This window comes from Dermacentor silvarum, chromosome 8 (assembly GCF_013339745.2).
Source record: "Dermacentor silvarum isolate Dsil-2018 chromosome 8, BIME_Dsil_1.4, whole genome shotgun sequence".
Taxonomy (NCBI): Eukaryota; Metazoa; Arthropoda; class Arachnida; order Ixodida; family Ixodidae; genus Dermacentor; species Dermacentor silvarum.
The window spans coordinates 2,749,581-2,770,932 of NC_051161.1; the positions used below are offsets into that span (position 1 = coordinate 2,749,581).

The 21,352-nt window shown below is 47.4% G+C and overlaps 1 protein-coding gene and 1 non-coding gene across 4 annotated transcripts in view; one reads left to right on the top strand and one right to left on the bottom strand.

Moving 5' to 3' along the window:
• The window catches only part of LOC119460522 (E3 ubiquitin-protein ligase SHPRH), a 245,675-nt gene extending 225,076 nt beyond the window's left edge, over positions 1–20,599 (bottom strand). The window contains exons 1-4 of one of the 3 annotated variants that reach the window (XM_037721440.2): positions 20,251–20,599; positions 17,158–17,411; positions 16,469–16,706; positions 8,949–9,225 (exon numbers count right to left, since the gene is read on the bottom strand). In XM_037721440.2, the coding sequence (XP_037577368.1) occupies positions 8,949–9,225; positions 16,469–16,706; positions 17,158–17,411; positions 20,251–20,425 (944 nt within the window). In that variant the 5' untranslated portion in view covers positions 20,426–20,599. The remainder of the gene's footprint in view (positions 1–8,948; positions 9,226–16,468; positions 16,707–17,157; positions 17,412–20,250) is intronic. The other 2 variants (XM_037721439.2, XM_049655121.1) reach the window with 2 other exon arrangements.
• Positions 20,600–20,701: 102 nt separating this feature from the next.
• Positions 20,702–20,774, top strand: Trnat-ugu (transfer RNA threonine (anticodon UGU)). Its single transcript has one exon. It is a non-coding gene; the product is annotated as a tRNA-Thr (tRNA).
• Positions 20,775–21,352: the final 578 nt, after the last annotated feature.

The following is a 21,352-nucleotide window of genomic DNA, read 5'->3' on the forward strand; positions in this document are numbered from 1 at the left end:
TTGTGCAAGGTTTGGGCTTCATACCAGGCATAGGAGAGCATTATAAAATTATATATTGCTCCTTATGGACCACTAATTGCAAGGAAACTCAAAAATAATTTTCAATATTTTTTGTTATTTAAAAAAGGCTTTTAACTTCTGTTATGATTATTGAGAAAATTGACGAGTGCTTTCCGAAACAGCACATGATGAAAACTGTTAATTACTAAAAGATCTAAAAAAAATGTCACAGTTTCGCCCTAAGGCCAAAGCAATGATTGCGATAGCAACACAGCAATGTCATACGAAGTAAGGTGAGCGGCTTTGGTAGCAATATGAATTGTAGTAAACATGAGCTGATTAAGTAAGCAGGTGTGCTGCGGCGTAAGTAGACCGACATGAAGAGAGACTCGATGACCACGAGAAGGCGCGTGTGAAACGGTGGTGTTGATGAGAAGCGCTTCCCGTGGGCAGCGCGTGTGAAGGGACACACCTGTAGCGCTGCACAGCCGATCCGGGCAGCATTGCATGAGTAGTGTGCGTTGGAAAATGTGACCCGACTATTACTAACTGAATGAACAAGCATGGTGTCAGCGCGCACAAGCAAACATGAATAGACCACACTGAATGAATGCAGACAACGACTGTCAAAACGCTGGCAGCAAGTGCATACGCCGTAGCGGGCCGAGGTACGTGCGGTCTATCGCTTCAACGGAAACTGAGCGACGAATGCACAGCGCATACAAAGGTCAGAGCCGTGTGGAGATAAGAGACGGTGCGGGCGAGCGACGAGCGCGGTTGTTGGCAGAGTAGAAGTGCGCCCTCCCCCCCCTCCCCCCCTGCTCCCTCCAGCGCTGCCTTCCCGCTTCCTTGCTTGCGCGTGAAAGATTGAGTGGGAAGTTCCCCTTGCACCCGGTTGCAAGATAGGCCTTTGGTGCCGGAGCGCAGCGTCGCCCCGCATCCCTCCCTCCCTCCCATACCCCCGCGGCGTTCGCTCTCCATGATAGCGCACGTCCCCCGCACGCTTCCGCTCGGGCATACGGCGCGCGGTGAAGATTTTATCTATACGGAACCTCACGGCGACGGCGATGGCGACAGCGATGGCGACGGCAGAAATCCGGTTGAAGTGTCCATATAATTGCTATCGCAATAATACTTGCAGTTTACACCTCCTAGTACATGTGCATGCAAAATCTGCCTGAGATTTAACCACATTAAGTACAAGAATTGTGGTGCACAAGCAGTGAAAACTGCCTATGGCTGAAAAAAAAATAAAGCCAATGTAGAAAGTTCTAAACAAGCTTTTACTATTGAAGAAGGTCAATTTACATGAAATTTGGCCAGAATGAGGAACACTCTTTGCAGAAGAAGTGTAAAACTTCTGTTGTGTGGGTGGCAACCTCACAACCCTCCGGAGAGGCAGGCTTTCTCTGCTGCACTGTGACGACAAGATCAGCTGTCTTTCTTCTGATTCTTCCTTCGTTGCTGAGAGTGGATCAACTCTAGAGTTGGAATGACGCCCGGCTCCTATAGAACCTCCCTGAAACCTTTGCAGCATTTGTTGAACCACAATGTGGCTGTACAAGTGACCATCCCCAATACAGTGTGTGAATTCAACTGAGCAATGGTGAAAATTGGAGCATGAGCTTGTGCCGGCTCAGTCAAGGCTAGTGCTTGCGGCTGTGATCCTCATCAGTCGAGCATGAATGGAAAAATGAGGCTCCTACAGCTACCATGGCTTGATTACATAGAATCACTTTTAGCAATTTTCGGGATGAAAAAATGCCTTGATTTCTTGACATGAAAATAGAATGCTGAAGCATAATTTTGCAACCAAAATCTACAAAGTGATTTTTTTACACATAAATGTGATTTTTCGACCCGCATACTAGAAGTTTGCATGCGTGGCAAATGTGGTTACCGTGGGACAAGAAGGCTCCTATAACATCAAACAACACTGGAGCATCGAGTGCAGTGACAAAAAGCATGACTGCAGTCAACATCACTGATAGGTTGAAATGCACGCTATCTCAACAACATGGCTCCAAGGCATTGTGCTATCTCGAGAACACAGCTGAAACACATTGCAAGCCATGGACATCAATGATGGAGAACCGTTACTGCAGGGGCACAATGCAATGCAAACATAGATGGTGTTCTTGGTGTTAACTAGGACCACAAGTTCTTCTTTCCTTCATAATACTTGTGGTACTGCTAGCCTAATACAGTAGACTTCAACTGCAGTTAATTCGATGCCAAACAAAGGTCCCAACCAGCAGCCGTACATTTCTATGGGGCAAACTTGAGTTATTTCGGTTTCAGAATTGCCCTTCGTCGAATAATTCAAACTTGACTGGTCAGCATCACTACAATCCAGAAATGTTATGCTATGAATCATATGCAACTTATTGTGGTGAAGCATACAAAGAATGGAAAGGGGCCGCTGTGACGGGACATAGTATGCGTTCCTTAATTACACAGGCACACATGAGCCATCTCCTGTGACAGTACGAGCACCTAGACGCCTAAATGGCAGCCATTCAGAGCTGTTTCTGACATTGCTGTGGCAATATGAGCCCTCATTTCAGCCGCCTTGCATGTCTCGTATATGAGACAGGGCCTAGTACACATTCCTTAATCATAGAGTGAGGGTCTATCTAAAGCTCTGAAGGCCTGCCAGTAAACTTATCAAGGCGTCTCAGTGCTTGTGCTGTGACTGGAGATGGCACATGTGCGTGTGTAAATTAAGGAACACGTGCTAGGTACCGCGACATTGCCACCGTTTCCCCGCTTAGTATGTTTCACTTCATAACATGGCTGGATTATGGCGAAGCTTACTTTAAAGGCAAATGCTGCCAATTGAATTAACAGCATGTTTTGGCGTCTTTAATGCAATTCGCATTCTTTGCCTACTTCAGTCGTTTTGAGCTTATCTATCCTATCTATCTATCTAGCCTCTTACGCTGACCCAGTGGCCCAAGTTATCTACCAGCTTGGGCCACTATATGTGCCCAAGCAGGTATATATATATATATATATATATGGTCGTGATGGCATCATGGACGTTCCATCGTTGTCATTCCAGCTTGGTCATCTGACTCTCGTCATGCCGTTGTCATTACGCCTTCTACGCTGACCCAGTTGGCCAAAACAGCTTTGACCCCTAGGTATGTGCTCATGGTCATAATGCTGTCCCATCTTTGCCATTTCAGCTTTGTCACCTGTCTCTCATCATGCTGTAGTCGTCACCGCCTTCTACGCCAACCCAGTGGGCCAAGTTGTCCAATAGTTTGTGCCACTGGGTATGTGTTCGTTTGTGATGCCGTCATCCCATCATTGTCATTTCAGCTTCACCTCTCATCATAGCGTCATCATCATGTCATCACCAGTCGTTGTACCTTCCTCAGGGACATTGGGTCCAGAGGATTCGGTGTGGGGCGGATAGCGGCTTGCAGTACGGAAGGGACCCGAGTGTCACCATTCCAGCTTACGGATCTGGTTCTCGTCATGCTGTCATCGTCATGCCTTCTACTCCGATCCAGTGGTCCAAGTTGTCTAATAGCTTGGGCCATTAGGTATGTGTTCGGGGTGGCGATGCCGTCGTGATAGTTGCATCCTCGTCATTCCAGCTTTCTCATTTGACTATCGTCATGTTGTCATTGTGTTCTTGTCACGCAGATGCTATCATGCATCCGGTCATATCGTCGTCATTCCCGCTTCTTCATCCGGTTGTCATCATAAAGTCGCTATCTCATTGTCCTGATGTCATTATACCATCGTCATAATTTAAGAATCAGCATCTCATTGTCGCCATGCCATCGTCGTTATTCGCCTTTGTCGTTCCATCGATATCATTCTTTCGTCATTCCAATGTCACTGCGCCAGCTTCATACAGTTGTCACGTTTCCATGGGCAACCTTGGCAAGTGAGTGCTACAGCAAAGTGCGACGATATCGGAGTATGTGGCCTATAGCTGAAGCAACGAAAGGCTTAGAATTACCGCTACACGTGTTGACAGGGGCGTAGCCAGAAATTTTTTTCGGGGGGGGGTTCATCGGCCTGACCGGGGGAAGGGGGGGGGGGGGGGGGGCAAGCGTCTGTTTTCCTCTACGTGACGTGATCGATAATAAATATCGGTAGTTTAAGCAGACTCTATGCATGGATATCACAGACATGGGACCCCCCCCCCTCTCGCGTGTGTGTGTGCTTGTGAAGAAATTAAGTAAAAAGTAATGTAAGCTCAGTAAAATACAGTAAGCACGACAGGTACAGTGGGCGTTTGGAGCAACCGTCTGTCATCGCGCCACTGAATGGACCAGTCTTCAAAAACGCATCACTGAGACGACCCGCCCGATCGGAGAAGACATCATTAATTGTTAATCTCCGTTAAGCGTAGATGGCGTCGTCCTCGTCGTGGCGAAGTGCGTTTCACAGGTCAAGGACGGCTATACATGTGAAAATGCACGTGTTACCAGGCTATACCTACTCCCATAGCAATAGCTTGTTCGCTGCGTCCTTGCGCTAGAAAACTTAAATACGCGCAAAAACGAGTAATGCTTTTTTTTTTTTTACGAAGCTTTCGTCGCCTTGCATTTCCTGCGGCAAGTGCATGGGCCGCTGTGTCTTCCGCTGTGTGCGAGCGTGCAACCGTCATTTGCCTTTACGTCAACCGATTCAGAATTGTACAGAATATTTCACCGCACTGCATAGTTATGGCATGTGTACGCATTCTAAGTAGTGCGTGCGAGTCATTTCTGCTTCACTTAGGCCGGTGCAAACAGGAAGCGGCCTTGTACGTCACAGAATCTCGACTGATTGGTGCACTAGTGATGCAGGAATGAACTCCGGTCTTGTTCAGTGCATAGTGCACATAATCAATTTCTCAGGACGCGTGAATTCCGACGAGAACTGTCAGCGCCTGCAACAAGAGTTTACTTACGCTGTACTGCGCACAGCAGTAATCCATGCTTGTCGGCTGTCTGTTTCATGCATTCTGTTGCGAGTCGGTGGAATTTCACTGCTGGCATCAACCCTTGCGTGTGTACATTGCTGTTTTGGGATTCCACAGCACAACAGCAACTACCACCCTTTCGTAGTTGCTGGTTTGGCATTCAGCAACACAACAGTATACCTAACAGCCTTCCGTAGGGACGCAATTGCAAACGAGAGGCGTTTTGCGCGCAGACTATGGCTACGTTCACACTTGGGAAGCGGCGAGCGGGTGGAGAGGCCAAAGCGGCCGGAAAGGCCAAAGCGGCCGGAAAATCTTTTCCGCGCATGGCCAAGTTCACATTTGTTTTGCTACCACCGCGGCCGCCGCTGCCGCTTTCGTCCACATCCATCTAGTCTGCGTACGTTTGTCGGCGTGGTGGCGCTCATTATCGCATTATTTCGAGCGGTATGTTCATTCACTGACCCACCCGTCATCAAAAGTGATCATCTTGCGCAATTTCGCGTGTCATCTGCGACCTTCGGTAAGTTCCTCGTTGGCGTTCCGTAATTCTCCTCACACGGGCGCGGTAGCGCTGTGTCACAGGTTGCTGCCTAGGCGTGATTATATTTCTTTAATAGTTTTATTGCGATAGCAATTATATGGACACTTCAACCGGATTTCGGCCGTCGGCGTCGCCGTCGCCGTGAGGTTCCGTATAGATAAAATCTTCGCCGCGCGCCGTATGCCCCAGCGGAAGCGTGCGGGGACGCGAGCTATCACGGAGAGCGAACGCACTCAATCTCCCACGCGCAAGCAAGGAAGCGGAAAGCCAGCGCCGGAGGGAGCAGGGGGGGGGGGGGGGGGGGGGGAGGGCACTTCTCTGCCAACAACCGCGCTCGTCGCTCGTCCGCACATTCTCTTATCTCTCCCACGCGCAAGCAAGGAAGCGGTAAGCCAGCGCCGGAGGGAGCGGGGGGGGGGGGGGGGGGGGGCGCACTTCTACGCTGCCAACAACCGCGATCGTCGCTCGCTCGCACCGTCTCTTATCTCCACACGGCTCTGACCCTTATGCGCTCAGTTTCCGTTGAAGCGATAGACCGCACGTACGTTCGCCGCTGCGGCGTATCCGCTTGCTGCCAGAGTTTTGACGGTCGTTGTCTGCAGTCATTCAGTGTGAGCTATTCATGTTTGTTTGTGCGCGCTCACACCACGCTTGTTCATTCAGTTAGTAATAGTCGGGCCACATTTTCCAACGCACGCTACACATGCAATGCTGCCCGGATCGGCAGTGCAGCGCTACAGATGTGTCCCTTCGCACGCGCTGCCCACGGGAAGCGCTTCTCATCAACACCACCGTTTCACACGCGCCTTCTCGTGGTCATCGAGTCTCTCGTCATGTCGGTCTACTTACGCCGCAGCACACCTGCTTACTTAATCAGCTCATGTTTACTACAATTCATATTGCTACCAAAGCCGCTCACCTTACTTCGTATGACATTGCTGTGTTGCTATCGCATTCATTGCTTCGCCCTTAGGGCGAAACTGTGACATTTTTTATTTACAAGTTGTAATAACATTCGATCATTTCGTATTATTTTCGGCGCCTCCAGGACACGAAAGCGGCAACGGGAACACCAAAGCTAAAACCCGGGCTGGCCCTTGTGTTGGGGCTCGCCAAAGCCTGCGCGTCCTACGCTCCCAATCTATCGTCGCGACGAGAAAAGCACCCCGCGACTTCTGCAACATACCGTGCACGTGCACGAATTATGGAGCGCCACCAACGAGGAATCTGCCCAACTATTGTCTGCCATGGAAGTGGAAGAAGAAATGGCTTTTATACTTCTACCTACTTGTTTTCTTGAAATCGACAATGAATAAACGGAAGACGCGGACACCTTGGAAACGGTGGTGGTGGGTTCGCCTGGCTTTGCAAAAGCGTGAGAAGTTGGGTCACGCCAAGGCTTCGTTGCCGCACCTCCTGTCGCGCGACGTTGATTACTATCGCTAGTATTGCTGACAGTACGTTTTAGTACTTCTCTTGTCGTAGAGCAAGGGGTGGTTCTTGATCGCGTCGATCAGCATTGCAGCCTACACTTTTGGTGCCATGTTCAATGTTACAACCGGACGTTTACATGCTAGTGTAGCTTCCGGTCGAGCACAACGACTTTCCGCCACGTTTCCGCTTCGCCATGGCGAAAAAATCGGTCCGAGACCAATTTGGCTCGCCGCCTGTTTTTCTGCCTGTTTTGCCGCCTAGGCGGGCGGATTTTTGCAAGATTTTGCCGCTTCCGCCAGCTTCGAGACCAAGTTCCTACGCAAACGCGGCCTAACCGGTACCTGAAGGGAAGCGGCGGAAATGTATACCGGAAATTTCGACCACCTGGGGACTTTAACGTGCACCTAAATCTAAGTAAACGGGCCTCGAGCATTTTCGCTTTCATCTAAAATGCGGCTGCCGCATTTGTTGCTTCATTTGCTGCGCATTTGTTGCGCATTTGTTGTTTCAGAATGCGGCCGCCACATTCGCGCCCAAAACCTCACAGAGTGTCAAGGCCTTGAAAAACGCCGTGACAGTTTTTTTCCATATGCAGACATGATTCGCTGTAAATTACCAACCCAAACGGAAGCGCCCAGGAATGAAAGTGTGAAAGTAGCACCGGTTTCTGGAAATATGTCAGCGCGAAGCGACGAGAGCAAAGGGTGGGTTAGTGGAGGGGGGGGGGGGTGCAAAAAATTTCGGGGGGGGTTTGAACCCCCCCAACCCCCCACTTGGCTACGCCACTGCGTGTTGAATAAACGTGACTTCAGGAATATTGCTAGATTGCTCAGTTGCTATTCGTGTTACCGTCGACAGTCATCGTGACATGACTTCTGCCGTAATTATTCTTTTTCTGCCCTTTGTTTAATCCGACCTGTCGAATAATTCAAGTAGTTTTGTTGGTCCCGTCAAAATCGAATTAACGGATGTCGACTGTAATTTGGGTAATTGCGCTACTTAAAAATGCCTGTTTACTGCTTACTGGTTGTCAGTAACTTTCTCCCTTGTTATTGGATAGTGGTGCCAGTTGTGCATGCCCCTCTGAGCGTTGTGCACATAGGGGCTCCACTCTTCGTAGGCATGTTTTCACAGTGAGCATCTGTTGCTTGTGCAGCCCCAATGTGTGCAGACAATATCGACTGAATTGTTCCGTTCATATTTTACATGAAAACACCAGTAGTTTTTTAGAGCGATAGCCCTACTACTCAAGGTACGAACCCAGGAAACGCCTCGTTCCGTAAATCTAACCTTCAAGCTCAGCCAAGGTCAAACTGGGGCTGCCTAATGCGTTGTGGAGTGAAAACGAACAGCGACTCAAGGTCAGTCTTTCGTGCCGCCAGAGGGGCTGCCTGCAACCAAGTTCACTGCGCGCTGTTTGCTTGGTCTGGCACACCATCGAGGTTGGCACGATCCTCGTCCCGTCTGAGACGCGCAAGGCTAAACCTTGCTATCGCTTTCAATGCTTCGGGCGAAAGTGACAATTTTTTCATCACATAACCCGACGTGGGATGCGACGTTCTTGCAGCAAACCAAATGCCATCTGCTCTGGCTCTGCGTACTATGTGCCACTGACAATGGGTAGCAAATAAAGCTAAAATAAAGGCTCCCAACTTGGCGACGCATACATTTTTCTAAGCAGACACATTTAATTTTTGCTTGCATATGAGCTGCAACAGGAAATTTGGACCCAAACTTAAGAAAAATAAGTGCTGCCCTTACACAAGTATATATGTTATTTCCTTGTTGCTTACAGTAATTAATGCAAGCACCAATGAAGTTATCAGTTGTAACTTCTCTTTTCGATATTTGTAGGTAATTTAGACTCTTGAATCGTAGCAGAATGGCAGATTAGTCACATTATCTACAACTACAACTAAAACTGGAATTAGTGACAGCTGTGAACCATCAAAAGCATTAGTAAAAGCTTTCAGATGAAAAAGGAAGAGATGCTTAGCCTGATCTAAACATAACAAACCAGAAAAAGAAAACCACTCTCACAAGCCTGCGTATTTGTTGTAGTAGAGCAGTTTCCCATAACAGTCAACCAGTGGCATGTAGAGGAAATTGTCCACTGAGATCTCAGAGAGTGACCGTTCTCGTTTCAGCATCCACCTGACCACTTCCTTTTGGTATGGTCGCAGTGTAGGCCGCAATGCTGCATGTTGAACAGCATTCTCATCCTCATCTGCAGCAGGATGCAGTGACTGGGCAGCCGCAATCCTTGCGTAGAGCAAGTCAAAGTCCTGTCTCCGAAACTTCTCCGTTTCAATGTGCCCTGTTGGAAGAGTAGATGAGAGTGGAGAAAGCTTCACAAACTGACTGCATGAAATATGCAGTGCAATCCACCGTTAAAGGAAACACATGAGTGTGCAGCTTAGGCCATTGTCTAGGCTAGGCACTTTCTATGGAGGAAAACCACTTCATGATTGTGTGTTCCCTTGAATAGTGGACCATGCCATACAGTAACTAGCAAACTATATCAATAATTTGTATTTCACCATCTAAAGGTAAAAATAAAATTTTCATTCCAATAATCCAAAAGCAATGTTTACAAACTGAAGCTCACACTTGAAAAGCCACACAAAATTGCATCAAGATTTCAAGCATTACTATGCTGTTCCAGAATGACCATGCTTGTTGGCAGCATTCTGTAAGACCGCTCGAGGTATTGCTTACCCCTTCAAGGCTCAAACAAACAGCATGAAAAATTCTTCGTGTGCCATCCACAGTTCTGATGGCATGGTACAGCACAGTGATTTGGGCAACTTGCTTGATACTTGCAGAAAGAATTGCAGCAACACAAAACCAACACAGAAGCACATGTGTACACAAAAGCAATGCCAGTCCTGTGTTCATGCCTGTCCTAAACTGCAACGAAATTTTGGACCACGTAAAAAGCCTAGTTTCAGATACTGTAGATATCGAGCACCTTTCGTGCGAAATTTTACATTTGGAACACAAGTGGATGCATTATAAAAAGCTCACAAAAATAGATGTTTTGATACTGAAAGTGAAAGGTCATTATTGCTCGCCGGAGGTGGCTCCTCAGCATGGTCTCCGAGATTCGGTGGCTGCCCGCTGCAGTGCACTGAAAAATCTCGGAGGTCCCATGCTGGGACTTGCGTCATATACTAGCCACCAGGTGCAGGTGCCATCCATTTAACTGCTGTTTAAAGGCTGCCAGCAGAAAAATTATACAATTACCAGCTCTGCAGCTTTGCCAAGTATACTCGGTCTCTTCGTTAATCAACATCGCAAGGCAGACACAACTCTTGCCAAACTCCGCAAGGTCGACAACCAGGTGGACCAGATGGTTCGCCGCGTTTCCAACAAGCGAGGAGGGTTGCGAAGTAAGGATGCGGTGCACCTTCGTAACTAGTTGAGTACTATACTCGACTCCATACCTACGCTTACGGAAACATGACGAAGATTGCTTGGAGGTTGTACTCCGCAAAATGCTCAAGAGAGCCCTCGACCTCCCGATCTCCACTTTCAACGCGCGTCTTCTCGCGTTGGGGGTTGTGAACACCTATCGGGAACTTCGCGAGGCGCATCTCGTTAACCAATATACGCGTCTCGCCCAGACCATGTCCGGTCGCCACCTCTTGGACCGGTTACATATTAAACATGACTACCATACAATGAAAAGTTTTCAAGTGCCCGAACTGTGGAGACGCGCCCTCTACGTTCGACCCCTTCCAACTAAGATCAACAAGGAGGACCATAATGGCCAGCGCCAGGCGCGGGTGGATGCCCTGCACCGCCCCTATGGCGCTAAGAAACATGTCTTTTACGTCGATATTGCAGGCCCCAACCACTCCAGGGGGGGATGGTAGACGGCTGCTATCATACACGAGGAAAGACAAGTGGACGGCCTCTCGTTCAAAGCACCCAGCTCAACGCACGCGGAGGAGGTGGCGATCGCCCTCGCAGCCTCCCAACCCGACTGTAAATTCATTCTCACAGACTCCCGCGGAGCCTGTCGTAACTTTCAATTCGGATGGATCACTCCTCTCGCTGACAAAATTCTTCGCCGCAGTATTCGCGACTGTGATCCAACTCATCGCTCAATCATATGGGTCCCCGGCCACCAAGGCATGCCAAATAACGATGCAACCCGCGCACTCACTTACCGGGCATCAGGCATCACTTGGGAGGACCTTGACCCAGATCACAGCCCTCTTCTTTCTTTTAAAGACATCACTGAGCACTATCGTGCCGAACACCGGCATTACCCGGTTCCTATGAAGGGACTGGGTAAAGCTGGCGAACGAACTCTCCTTAGGCTCTTTACAAACACCCTGCTGTGCCCGTCGGTTCTCAAGCACTTTGATCCTTCTTTTGACGGCCGCTGCTCATTCTGTGGGGAGGTGGCCGACCCCTTCCACATGGTTTGGGCATGCCGGAAAAATCCTACTCTCCCCACCATCACCCCTTCCCCTACCCGAGAGGACTGGGAGGCGGCCCTGCTCGGCTGCCAGGAACTATCGGCTCAACAAGCTCTAGTTCGGCGGACCTGGGCAGCGGTCAAGACCAACGGGGTCCCGGAATGAGGGACTCCGCCCAGTATTGCAAGGGGCGCGACCCACTAGAGGCTTCTCCCCCAGCACCTCTCTGTATATATAGCTCAATAAATGCTTTTCACCACCACCCACCGATGGGAGAGGAGATCAACGAGGGTGATGCGGAGGAAGAGCACGAGCCGCGGAGCAAACGAACGGGAAAAAAATGCGCGCGTAGGTTGTCAAGGCGACGGAGAAACCTTTTGCTCGGCTGCTTATCAGCAATGCGTTTTGCACTGAACGCGGCTTCAGTTTCTATGCACCCATCGCGATGCGTGTCGCGAAGTGCAGATATATCATGCCAGCGACGCGGTCAATTTAAGCAGTGTTCCGCAAATTGAGTTTGGAGCTACAGTAAAACCTCGTTAAGTCGACTCTCGTTAATTCAGAAAATAAGTTAATTCGGACTCGTCCTCTAGTCCCGGCCGGTGTATGCATTATTCAATGCAATCAAACTCTCGTTAGTTCGGGCTTATTTGGCCCCACATCGGTTAATTCGGACTAGTTTCGGAGCTCGGTGAGCAAGGAGCGCCGCAAATGTGCGACGCAGAAGAGCAAGAACGGCACTAGCATCCGACCGAAACGAAGCGGCGGAGTCCGCATCGCCACAGCCATCACTCGAAATCGTACGTGAATGACAGCAACACCGGATGCCGGAACGCTTCGAGCCTATTTGAGTCTTTAAAGCATGTATTCTCGCGTTTACTGCCGCGCATAACGCCGCGTTGCCCGCGGGCTTTCGTAACTGCGTAGTCATCCACGGTCGCGTCGATAGCGGCCGCAGTTTTCTCCACAGTGGTTGCGGCGAACAGTATATTCGTTTTTACTCGGTACGCGCGTCGGCCGCGTGCCTAAAAAACTGCATCGTCGCCATCGATGATCGCATAGATAGCGACCGCGGTTTCGACTGCAGTTGTTGCAGCAAATGGTAGTTAATTCGTCCAGACTCGGTGCGTGCGTCGGGCGCATGCCTTCAGCACCGCAATGTCACCGTTCATAATCGTGTCGATAGCGGTAATGGTTTTTTCCGCAGCAGTCGCGGCAAACCGTTACGCTTTGACTCGGTGCAAAGCTGGTGAGCTTGAAGAGCACCGGCTACATCGCGATTATGCTTACGCCAGCTCACGGGCGAAAACGTAATCGCGATGTGCGCGCGATGGTACAAAGCCTGTCTACATGCTTGGTCTACATGCTTTGCATACGTGCAGGGCTTGAAAATCTTTGTTTTGGTTATAGTGCGGTACCGCTTATAGTGCAGATATTCGCGACTCCGGCGACTTACGTTATAAGCTGTCTACACTGTAACAAGCAACATAAGCTGTACCACAATGGCACTTGCCGGGGTGGGTCAGTCAGCTAAGGCGTTGCGCTGCTGACCACGAGGCCGCGGGATCGAATCCCGGCCCCGGTGGCCAGATTTCGATGGAGGCGAAATGCAAAAACGCCCGTGTGCTTGCGTTGTAGTGCACGTTAAAGAAGCCCAGGTGGTCAAAATTAATCCAGAGCCCTCCACTACGGCGTGCCTCATAATCAGAACTGGTTTTGGCACGTAAAACCCCAGAAAGATGTACCACAATGGCTGTTGCAAAAGGTTAGCTTGTGAAAAAACCTGCGCAGGAAATGCAATAACGTTCTTTGCCATACAAAAAAGAGGATACATAAAAATGAATTATGCTTAAAAAGAGGACAAGAAATTCTTTATATTCACTTAAAGTTGGATAATTATAGATTTCTTAGTGACAAAAAATGGGGTTCTATGGCTGACTCTTACTTAAGTATTGGCAACCATATTGTGGCCATCAAAACTATCATAATCCTATATTTATGTCCACTGTCTTGCGCTAGCGTATTCCAACTTGTGCCTGCAAATTTCCTAACTTCATCGCCCCACCTAGTTTTCTGCCGTCCTCGACTGCGCTTCCCTTCTCTTGGTATCCATTCTGTAACTTATCCATCCTACGCATTACGTGGCCTGCCCAGCTCCATTTCTTCCGCTTAATGTCAAATAGAATATCGGCTATCCCCGTTCGTTCTCTGACTTACACCGCTCTCTATGGTACCTCACAAAGGCATGTCTATGTATTGATCCTTCACAGACAAATTTTGCAAAGCCCTAAATAATAGTGTTACAGGCCATTCCTATTTCTGCTATTTCAAATGTCTGTTCTATTACTTCTCAGACTACCATCCACACTCATATTAAATCAACAAAAGGCTAGTTACATTTTATGTGCATATGCAGTTGTATTTTCTTCAGGTAAAACTCAATTCTGTAACAGGGTTGTCACCTTCAATACCACACACTGGAGTCATTATATATGCTTCTCCAAAAAATTCAGTGGCAATTTAGCAGTAAATGCGAGAGAAATGCGTCAGCATTACATTGCACCTCTTTCAGGTCCTGGATCCATGATTTAAACCATGTTCACCCCGTTCAAAAGTGCTGTTCAGAAGCTCCCTCAACACAGGTCCTGTCTCCTCGAGGAGCGCAACTTAGGGTAGTCTTGAGCAGACCCCCGTCAGTCGAAAAAGTAGCATTCGCTGAACTCAAAGAAATAATCATGAAAGAAATATTCCCACATTTAACAACAACGAAAAATCTGAGGACACCTAAGCACTTCTTATAAGTTGTGAATGCAATAATGTCCAATTGAACACCGCTGACCGGTCCTTGGAGTTTTGAGCTGCGAGTAATGTTATCGAGTTTTGCAATTAGATTTGTGCGGGGTATTTTGTACAGTTTCTCATTAGCATCTGGACGATATTGGTGAGAGATGACCAATATCGTCCACCACATGCCACTGACTTTCTGCACGACGAGAGAGCAGCAGCGGCCCCCAGCACCGGCAGGCACGCACCACAGCTAAGCCCAGTGGGAGAGAACAAGACCACATGCGTCTCGTGCCTGCTTCACCGACGACCACCCGTCGCGGCACCGTATCTCCTCCGATACCCTCTCCCCTTACACAACATCTGGTGCGCTATCGCAGCAACAGGTGTTCCGATTCGCCCACTCTGCTCCGTCGAGGTGCACTCGTGACGTGGCATGGCAGCCAATGGGAATTTAGGTGCTGTTTCACTGCTACAGATGCTGCTGGCTTTCTCACTCAAGTGAGCCATCTGATGGCTTCGCATCAAAACACTACTATTTTAACATTTCAGCTAGTCGCCCGGCCTTTATCAGAGTGAGCAGGACCCCCCAATAGAAGAGGTTCGTTTCCAAAGCGTCGGAAAGGGAAAAAACATGTGGAAAGGACATGTGGCTCCAAATAAAGTGTTTAAGAGAAAAAAATTAATCAATAAAATCAACATATTTTTTTCTAGATGGGCAACTAACACATGGATAGCTCACAACACATGGCTGGCTGCGAAGAGCCACGGACAAGCCAGTGTTCTCCTCACCCTTGAAAAAGCAGGAAAGGAAAGAAGAATGGAAACTGAAGGGCCCGATTTTTATTAGTCATAAGATATGATAAGACTATGTTATGAATATGTTATGATATGACTATATACAGGGGTATTTGCCCAAATCCCAGAATAACTCGCCGGATTATCAATAAAGTTATTATTCTTCTACACAAACATACCTCTACCACGTGACTGGCTTCCCACAATTAACACACATACACTTTTGTTTTCCCTTTGACACTTGTAATGCCAACATATTAAAAGCAGAGTTTGTAGCTTTGTGCTACAACTCGAGTGCATGTTTCCCTTTGGTGAATTTTCATCCACTTAGCAGACTTCCACAAAACTGCTTTGGTTTCTTCTCCTGTCGGTGTGTGGTGAGAGGACACACTGCATGTTCTCAAGCCTTCCCCCAGGACAGTGCATGGAAGGACGTGTCTCAAAGTTGCAAAGGTACCAACAACAAATGTCCCAAGCTTACAACTGCTATTCACTGTTTGACCTGTGTCAACCAGCATGAACATATCTAGGGAAAATTTTTACAGCAAAGCTGCTAAGGGGAGTTCCACAATGGCTCTCATGCAGCAACAACTGTGAAAGGCGATGCCAGCGAGATCGGTATAATATGTCAAGGAAGAGCCAGCAATGCAGCCTGCGTCGGAGACCCAAAGCAGCCATGTGCAGAATACCAGATCACATGATGGCTATATAGCAGAGACTAAAAAATTAAAAATTAAATTATGGGGTTTTACGTGCCAAAACCACGATCTGATTATGAGGCACGCCGTAGTGGGGGACTCCGGAAATTTGAGCCACCTGGGGTTCTTTAACGTGCACCTAAATCTAAGTACACGGGCAGAGACTATACAAGTGCTGAGCTCAGATGTAGCGAAGCATTAGAAAAAGAAAAGACTCGGGCATATCGAGGAGACTGCACTGAATACTAATGCTTGCTGTGTAAGTGCTTGCTCAGTCTTTTAGAACAGTGGCAAGCCTGACCCCTAGTATACTTCCGATTGGCACTAGAGCTCCCTTACACAGCTCCACTGTCTGTGATGCGTTATTTGCATGGGCTGGTATACATCTAGTTTGGTGAGTGTCTTATGGCAGATGGGGCCCCTGCATTTTGTGTGACAAAAGATACTGCGTTAGGCCATACACTGGCACATGCAGCCAACACTGGTTGCTATATAACCAAGGTGTGGTGCAAGGGAAGAAATTTCCTCCCGGGATTCAGCGCAACGGGAATCAAACGGTTTGGACATATTCCTTTTCGTATTCCTTCATATTCCTTTTCTCTGGGTGTGGGGGTAGCAGGCAGCTTAAAAAATTACATAACACCAGTGCCAGGTGCTAGAGCATAAATCAAGCAATTATACCACTGTAGACATGAATTTAAATTTGCAATCAAGCACTCTCGACTGTCAATTGGAGCAAATAAGCACACATCACAGGTACCAAGCATGGCTCGACATGCAGCACCAAACTCTTCAACACATGGCAACCACCATACACAGCAAACACCATACAAGGAACAGCTTGACATACTTGAAGTGTGACTGATGCCGAAGAAATAGTGAACAAGAGCCTGCATTTCCCAATTCACAGAGTTCCGTGGCGAGTCACTGGCATGGCTAAGGCGATACACATTTGTTGGTGAAAGCAGCACATCCAACACAATGCAAGAGTCCACCACATTTGCCACCACAAGAAGGACAGATTTTCGGTGCGAGAGGATGAGCCGCACATCCTCATCAATGGGCAAAGTTGCATTGAAGCACAGCCACTGAAAGGATAAAATACACAGCAAGTGAGCAACACAGTAGCACTCAACGCGCAGAAGAGCAAAGAAAAAGGCAATCAAGGGACCCACAATGTCACTACGCAGAGCAGAATTAGTTATGGGCTCCTTCCATAGACTTCATCGTATAAAACTCATGGACTACAGGCACTTTTTGTAGTCTCAGCAGTGCAGTCTAGTGTACTGTTTGCTCCATGTGCTATGGGAGAGCATCTTGATATAACATGCCACAGAGCCAAGTTTGCAAAGGAAAACCCCCAGAAAGACAAGTACACATCTTTACTAAAATAACTGCAGGTATCCCTAGCTAAATGTGTGCAAAATCCCACACACATTTTTGCATGAGCACACAACTTCAGAACGCTTTAATGGTAAATAACCACCATGCACAAGACATGAGCCAACCCTGAGAGAAGTGAATGCATGCACACCATACCTGGTCAGTGCAGTTGTAAACCACACAGCAATCAGTCTGCTCAGTGTTGCACCCAATAAAAAACCTGTAGCTACTTTTCAAGGTATCTTCCAGTCTCCTACCATCAGAGACAGGACGTGCAGTTAACTGCACTTGCCCCAGACAAAACATGATGGAATTTCTGTGTTCATCTTGACGCTCCACTTGCAATGCATAATCACACCCTTCCAGAAGGCTCTCTAGTTCTTGATCTAAGAGAAGTTTTTTGCTCCTGCCTGAAAAGAAAATCACAGAAGCCTTAGGAAGTGCTACATATTTGGGTGCAGGCTGGAGCCCCATCACCAGTCACTTTCAGTCAAGCTTGAGTCACAAGGAAAGGGATCATCAGCATGATCAATGCAGAATAGGTGTACTGTAGCACACAGCACTCACGCTGTGTAACTTGTCTTGTCATTCAGCAAGTCTAATTTCCTTCATCGTCCCAGTAACGTAACAAATCACCCAGCCTTCAACTGCAACTACAGCTCAACCTGATTTGAGTTCTATCCTCGTTCACATTTTGTATTGGAATTCAAAAAGCTTGACAGAGACAGACTGAAATAAGGATATTCAGTGAAGTCAATCTCCCTCAAACTTTTTACTACTTGTCACGAGTACTCCACTTATACCACACATTCCAGAAGACCATAGATTCAGACAGTAGCGCACCCAGGATCTCTGCCAGGGGGGGGTTGACAGTTTGCCAATACCATCTAAACAGCACTAATTTCGATTTCTTCACGGGAAATTGTCAATAAAATGCGCTTTTTGCGAGTGTGCAGACGATTGCGCGTCTTACATCTTAGTTGCAGTACTCAAATGCGTAAGGAAAGAAAAGGGGTTAAACAAAAGGGGGGGTTAAGTTGGCCTCAGGAGGGGGTTCCAACCCCCGAATCCCCCCCCGTCGGTGCGCCACTGGATTCAGATATGACAGCAATACTCTTGGCCTCTACCACCCACTCTGTAGGTGCTGTTGTCTTGTACGACCACTTGGGCCATGTGTAGCATTCGTGACCCAAAATGGCTGTGTGTGCCACTGGGCCCAACAGACAAGGAGAGCAATAATGCTAACGCATTAACAGCCACCAGCAGAAGTAGCTGAGTAGGGAGCAAGAAAAGGAGATCAGAGCATGCATTGAGAGTGAAGATATCAAAAAACGCTTCACATATCACTAGAGACCAGAACTTTAGGAGAAATGCCTATTTTCATTTTTCCTTACGTCCTTATCGTGTCTATTTAACTTATAATCACAAACCGTAGATCTAGAAACATTTTAGTGGCACCTTTACCGCGCCTATAATGCCTATTTAGATGTTGATGCCTATATTGTATTTTCAGGGGAAAAAAATGCCTCCTTGCGTGTTTTGTCTTAGCCTCATCTTGTTCATAACGCTATAACCCGCTGGCAAAATTGGCTGAAGGCAGCCAATTATTACCACAAACACTTTGCCGGTATAAAGGCTGTTGTGAACAGCTTTGCAGAAGACTAGAGCATTGCTGTAAGAAGGGCTCAAACTGCTCTTCCCAATGATACACTTGAAAGTGACTTGGCATGCTTGTGTGCTCACTTCGCGTTTTTACCCCACATCATCTAGAAACTTGAATGCCCGGGCACAGCTGTCGCTCATTTTGGACGTTCAAGAAAGGTTCAAATACCATTCCCAACGAACCTGTTGCTGACAGAGTTAGTTCAAAATTTCACTCTGCCTGGAACAAGAAAATCGGGTTTTCAGTATTGAAAAAACTGCCAATGTTTCTGAACAGTAAACGTTGAGCTATTCCAGAGGGCACTGGATCATTGAATGTTCCAAACTAAAAGTCTGTGTCACTAACTTCAGTGGATGTTTAGCATTCCTTTTGTCCATACGAATACTTAGTGAAAAAAGGCACAACATGAAACCTAAAAATCTTGGAATGGTGCTTGTTTGCGAATGCTTTGCCAACTTGTGGTGCCTAGTCACATTAAATTTCAGATAAGTCTTGTAACTTAAGCTACCTCCCTCAATCAATTTCATTGAGAAAATAAAATAAATTTCACGAAACATGCAGTTTAGTTGGCTGTGTTCCTCAGAAAATCATCATTTATCCTCAGATGAACAGCTTAAGCTCTCATTAATTGAGCTTATACATGCCTAAAAGACAGTAGCTGGCGCTTATATATGCTGTATATGGTAGCTTTAGTGCTTGCTATAAATGCATAAAACATCAATTTTTAGTGCCCAAACATCCGGTCTCTATTTATCATTGACTCCCACATATGAGTGGGATCTGCAGCTTTTTCTTGCTGTTGCCTTACTGAAGCTGCCATGCAACTCCATTGAACTCAACGAGTCACACGTGCCTCCATCTAGCATTTGGCATACATATGTAAAAATGGGTGCCACATTTTTCGGACGCTATGTTCTTGAATTAAAAGGATGGACAGTTGAGCAAGATGTTTTGGATTCATCTTTAATGCAACCTGCAAAAAAAGGCAGTGACTGGAACAGAGCGTGACTTTTAACAAGTTCGAGATGTGGCAGCCTTTTCGTAGCAATGACCCACTGCGGAGTATTGAACACACACCAAGCAGCATAAATAAAACCACGCCGATATAGATAAAAAAGTTGAACAAAGTTTAATAAGGGTATGCTGGTGTTAAAAACAACTGAGGGTAATGGATCCATGAAAACAAGGGTGCAAAGGGAGGAGAAGCATAATAAAGGAGTGAATTCGGCGAGGTAACCACATAGAACATCGAAGATCGATGCATGAATAACCGATTCCAGTGCGGGTGTCGATCAGGGCGCCCTGAATGTTAAAACAGTTCCTCTTTAGTACAGCGGGAAGTCTTCGACAAACAAAAGGGGGAAAATTTTTTCTGAACAGTGTCCATTTCCTTCCCTGCCTTTCACTGGTTGCTCGGAGCTTGTATGGTAACAAAAGCGATTAGTTACAAGTTTATGCACACTGCGGCGATGAATGAGAGCTAAGCGTGGTATAACATAGTAAAATAATGCTTTCGAACTCCAGTCCTGAAAGCTCTGAAAGGCTGGCCCGCCAATCAAGGTTTTTCATAGCAAGGAAGAACTCACTTTTTCGCTTTTTCGCGGGTGCTGGTGAACAAGAATCATTATCTCCAGATTCGTCTATTATGAAACTGCCGCTTGCAAGGCATGGCGGTGCATCGAAGCTTTGTCCGCACTGTGCAGCGTTATCTGCTTGCTCGCCGAGCCGTCTCGGTGCTGTGGCTTTCCTTCGAGAAGACATATTCTCCTGGTTTACATTTGTGTTTATCAGAACTAGCAGAACGATGCCCACGGTGGCAGGAGTGAGAAGAGGGTGGAGGTGTTGTAAAGCCTTTGGTGACAAGTGTCGGCGCGCTAGATCGGACGATCGAGGTAGGGAAGGTGGTTAGTTAAACAGAGGTTAAACGGCCTGCCAGCGGAACAAAGAAGTGCTTTAAAGAAAAATGCCGTTGTAATAAAATGTTTACAATAGTCTTGCTTTGCTTATAAACATGTATATCTAGCCAGGCGCGCGGTTGCCATCATAGCTCAGTGGTTAGAGCACTGGTCTTGTAAACCAGGGGTCGTGAGTTCAATCCTCACTGGTGGCTGCACCATATTTTTTTTTTTTTTTTTTCCCCTTTTTGCCTGACAGTGAAGAAAATTATATGTTGGCATTAGAGCGTACTCTAGTTGGCATAAACATTTGGCTGTTTCACAGTTTCTTGTGGCAAGCCGGCAATGGAACAACAATTGCCTCAAAGGCTCATGGCAGAGTGGTAAGAGGTCCAGCAGCGCGCCTCGCAATGGACAAGGACGAACAGGACGTAATACACAGGAAGCAGAGATTAACACAAAGGTAATCTCGACTACGTCGATCTTTCCAATTCCATATCAAGTGCAGCAGCCCAGCCGCACATACGTACGTATACCCATCTAAATATCGGACCTCTTTATGCTTCCCAGTAGATTTCACGGTGTGAAAAAAAGTTGCAGTGGCTTAGCTCGGCTATGCCAGGATATACGTAGCGTTAGCAAAGGTTCAGCTGATTATTCTTAGCTTTCCTGGTTTTCTCCTACGCTCAACCGCTAATTGCCAGGCAACTACTTCGGGATCCGATGAGTCAAGCTTCTCGATCCGTTCTTCTGCGCTGTTGAGCAGCATTTGCGCTCTCCTTCTCCATGGCTA